The sequence below is a fragment of the Trichosurus vulpecula genome, chromosome 5 (genome assembly GCF_011100635.1).
Source record: "Trichosurus vulpecula isolate mTriVul1 chromosome 5, mTriVul1.pri, whole genome shotgun sequence".
NCBI lineage: Eukaryota > Metazoa > Chordata > Mammalia > Diprotodontia > Phalangeridae > Trichosurus > Trichosurus vulpecula.
This window is the reverse complement of record NC_050577.1, coordinates 268175534-268180104: the sequence shown is the minus strand read 5'-3', so window position 1 is coordinate 268180104 and position 4571 is coordinate 268175534. Positions and strand designations below refer to the sequence as shown.

Here is a 4571-nt window from a genome sequence, read left to right as displayed (position 1 = left end):
AAAAAAAAGGATAATTGAATCCACAACAGATAGTTAAAGTCAATTTAAACTTTCTCTCATTATTCGGCATCTTTTTATTGAGTAGGGAACATGAAAGAAGTTTCTCTCCTTATTTTTTTTTAATATTTTATTATTTATTTAATATTTTAGTTTTCAGCATTGATTTCAACAAGATTTTGAATTACAAGGTTTCCCCCAATTTCTACCCTCCATCCCACTCCAAGATGGCACATATTCTGATTGCCCCTTTCCCCAGTCAGCCCTCCCTTCTGTCACTCCACACCCCCCCCCATTCCCTTCTCCCTACTTTCTTGTAGGGCAAGATACATTTCTCTGTCCCATTGCCTGTATATCTTATTTCCCAGTTGCATGCAAAAGCAACTTTTTTTGAACCTCTGCTTTTAAAACTTTGAGTTCCAAATTCTCTCCCCTCATCCCTCCCCACACACTGCCCCTAAAAAAGGAAAGCAATTCAACATAGGTCACATGTGTATCATTATTCAAAGCCCTTCCATAGTACTCATGTTGTGAAAGACTAACTATAGTTTGCTCCCTCAAATCCAGTCCCCCTTTATTCAATTTTCTCCCTTGACCCTGTCCCTTTTTGAAAGTGTTTGCTTTTGATTACCTCCTCTCTTTATCTGACCTCCCTTCTATCTTCCCCCTCTTTTTATCCCCTTCCTCCTTCTTTCCTATGGTGTAAGATACCAAGTCAAATATGATGATAGCAATATTCGCTCATTCCCCCTCACCTGCCCCATCTTCCCTTCCAACGCACTTCTTTTTCTTGCCACATTTATGTGAGATACTCTAGCCCATTCTACCTCTCCCTTCCTCCCTCTCTCAATATATTCCTCTCTCATCCCTTAATTTGATGTTTTTAGATATCGGCCCTTCATATTCAACTCATCCTGAGCCCCACCCCACCCCATCTCTCTGTCTACCCTAACACTGAGAAATGTCTCATGAATTACACACATCATCTTTCCACATAAGGATACAAACAAACCATTTCAATTTTAGTAAATCCCTTATCTCTTTCTTGTTTACCTTTGCATGCTTCTGTTGATTCTTGTGTTTGAAAGTGAAATTTTCTATTCAGGTCTGGTCTTTTCACTGAGAAAGCTTGAAAGTCTTCCATTTTATTGAAAATCCATATTTTGCCTTGGAGCATTATACTCACTTTTGCTGGGTAGGTGATTCTAGGTTTTAATCCTAGCTCCATTGACCTCCAGCATATCATATTCCAAGCACTACAATCCCTTAATGTAGAAGTTGCTAGATCTTGTATTATCCTGACTGTGTTTCCACCATACTCAAATTGTTTTTTTCTGGCTGCTTGCAGTATTTTCTCCTTGGTCTGGGAGCTCTGAAATTGGCAACAATATTCCTAGGAGTTTTCCTTTTGGGATCTTTTTGAGGAGGTGATCGGTGGATTCTTTCCATATTTATTTTACCCTCTGGCTCTAGAATATCAGGGCAGTTCTCCTTGATAATTTCTTGAAAGACAATATCTAGGTTCTTTTTTTGATCATGGCTTTCAGGTCGTCCAACAATTTTTAGATTATCTTTCCTGGAAGTATTGTCTGGGTCAGTGGTTTTTCCAATGACATATTTCACATTGTCTTCCACTTTTTCATTCCTTTGGTTCTGTTTTATAATATCTTGATTTCTCATAAACTCACTAGCTTCTGCTTGCTCCAATCAAATTTTTAAGGTAGTGTTTTCTTCAGTGGTCTTTTGGAGCTCCTTTTCCGTTTGGCTAATTCTGCCTTTCAAGGCATTCTTCTCCTCATTGGCTTTTTGGAGCTCTTTTGCCATTTGAGTTAGTCTATTTTTAAGGTCTTATTTTCTTCAGTATTTTTTGGTCTCCTTTAGCAAGTCATTGACTTGTTTTTCATGGTTTTCCTGCATCACTCTCATTTCTCTTCCCAATTTTTCCTCTGCTTCTCTTTTTTTCTTTTCCAAATCCTTTTTTACTTTCTTCCATGGCCTGAGATCAATTCATATTTTTCTTGGAGGATTTTGATGTGTGTATGTTTTGGTCTTCTTTTTCACCAAAAAAAGATTCCAGAGTCTGAATCTGAATCTGAGACTGTTTTAGCTTCCTGTTCATGTTCTCAGCCAACTACTTGACCCTTGAGCTTTTGGTTAGCGTATTACTGCTTGAAGAGTAGAAAGTACTTTGTCCCAAGCTTGAGAGGCTGTACTCCTGTTTTCTGAACTACTTGTACACAGCAAGCTCTGCCACACCGGAGCTCCTTCTCCCCCAAGAACTCTAATCTGCCACTTAATTCCTCCCACTGGGTGGGCCAGGTATGGAGGCAACTTCAGCCGTAGCTCTGGAAGCAGCCTTAGAGCTGCACCACCTCCACTGCCCCCGGTACAATGCCTGACCAGGAACTTCTTTCACTCTGTCCCAGCAGCGTTTCCCACTAACCTTCTCTGTTGTCATTGGTTTTTGTGCGTTGAGAAGTCTGGTCTGCCACAGCTCAATGACTCAGGGCTTTACAGCCTGTTCTGCCTGGCTCTTTGGTCCTGGTACAGCCCACACTGGGCTGTGCTATTCTCTGCTCCCAGTTCCCTGCAATATACCCTTCCCACTGACCATCCAGGCTGTCCTGGGCTGTAGACCTGCTTCCCTTTTCTATTTTGTGTTTTCCACAGCTCTAGAATTTGTTCAGAGCCAATTTTATAGGTGTTTGGAGAGCTAAGGGAGGGGGAGCTTAAGCAGGTCCCTGCTTTCCAGCCACCCTCTTGGCTCCACCCCCCATTTGGCATCTTTAAGTCAAGATTTGTTTATTGCTTTGAGAGAAAGAAAATCTTTTTGGCTAAGTCCTTAAAAGCTTGTATCACTTGCTCATTTCTTAGGGCATAAATTAATGGGTTCATAACAGGAGCAACTGAAGTTACAAGCACTGACACCACTTTATTCAAAGCCACTTCATCTGCAGAGGGTTTGATATAGATAAAGATGCAGCTGCCATAAGTGATAGAGACAACAATTATGTGTGAAGAACAAGTGGAAAAGGCCTTTTTCCTTTGTTGAGCTGAGGGGAATCTGAGAACTGTCTTGATAATGTGTGCATAGGACAGAAGTACTAAGAAGAAGGTGACAATGAGGGTCAACACAGCAAAGATCAGAACTATCTTCTCTATGAATTGTGTGTCTGAGCATGCAATCCTTATCAAGGGAAATGCCTCACAACCAAAATGATCAATAACATTAGAGTCACAGAATTCCATCTGCAAGCCCAGACTAAGTGGTGGGAGGACAGTCATCAACCCAGCCAACCAAGAGCTCAGGAGAAACTGGTTGCAGACTTTGCTGTTCATGATGGTTGTATAGTGCAGAGGTTTGCAGATGGCCACAAAGCGATCATATGACATGGTGGCCAGAAGAAAAAATTCTGTGACTCCAAGAAGAACGACAAAAAATATCTGGGCAAAGCAAGCATTATAAGTAATGGTATTGTCTCCAGTTGATAAGCTGTAGAGATATCTGGGAATATAGGCAGTTGTGAATGCCACTTCCAAAAAGGAAAAGTTTCGGAGGAAAAAATACATGGGTGTCTTAAGTTGCACATCCATCAAGGTGAGGGTGATGATGATCAAGTTCCCAATTATAGTCAAAATATATGTGAAAAAGAGAAAGATGAAAATCAGAACTTTTAGCCATGGATCATCTGTTATTCCTTGAAGGATAAATAATATTATCTCTGTATGGTTTCTCATCCCTGACTTCTGATGGATCTGTGTGTAAAAGAAGAGAGAGATTAGACCTGAGGAGGAGAGTGACAACATTTATTAGACCTTGGCAAACTCCATGGAAGCTATCACTGGAGCTTCATTTTACTTGTTAAAAAAAAACACATTATTGAGGTATTAACCTGAGCATCTCTCAGCCATAAATTAGGGAGAATATGTAAAGATTTTGTTTAAAGATTATTATTATTATTGTTGTTATTACTATGACTTAACAATATTCCATCCTACTCTTGTCTAGACTCTCTATCTACATCCATTTATTCTATATATCTTTATAGGTAAGTCCATTTGCATTTCAATCCCCTTCAAATCTTTCTAATTTTCATTCCAAATCTAACCACTGAATACTTAAATAACCATTTGTCAGGAAAAGAAATTGAACAAGTAAGAAATGGGCTCCCCAAGAAAAAATCCCCAGGACCAGATGGATTTACAAGTGAATTCTTCCAAATATTGAAAGAACAATTAATTCCAGTACAATATAACTATTTAGAAATACATGCAAGGAAAGAGTCCCAACAGATTCCTTCTATGACACAAATATGGATTTGATACATAAATCATGAAAACAAAAAATAAAGAAAATTATTGACCAATGTTCCTAATGAATATTGATGCAAAAATGTTAAATAAAATACTAGCAAAGAGATTCCAGCAATATCTCAGTAAGATCATATACTATGACCAAGTGGTATTTATACCAGGAATGCAGGGCTAGTTCTATATTAGGAAAACGATCCACATTATTGAGGTCAATAGGTCAATAACAAAAAAAGTAACAGAAATCTCATGATTATCTCAGT

The 4571-nt window shown here is 39.0% G+C and overlaps 1 protein-coding gene across 1 annotated transcript; it reads right to left on the bottom strand.

Moving 5' to 3' along the window:
* Positions 1-2799: 2799 nt before the first annotated feature.
* On the bottom strand, positions 2800-3750 carry LOC118851774 (olfactory receptor 6C2-like). Its single transcript, XM_036761306.1, has one exon. The coding sequence runs from the start codon at positions 3733-3735 to the stop codon at positions 2800-2802; it is 936 nt and encodes a 311-aa protein (XP_036617201.1). The 5' UTR covers positions 3736-3750.
* Between the last annotated feature and the right edge of the window lie 821 nt (positions 3751-4571).

Bases quoted from the DNA above. Each gene is read 5' to 3' on its own strand.
- LOC118851774 (XM_036761306.1), bottom strand. From the start codon at position 3,735: ATGAGAAACCATACAGAGATAATATTATTTATCCTTCAAGGAATAACA.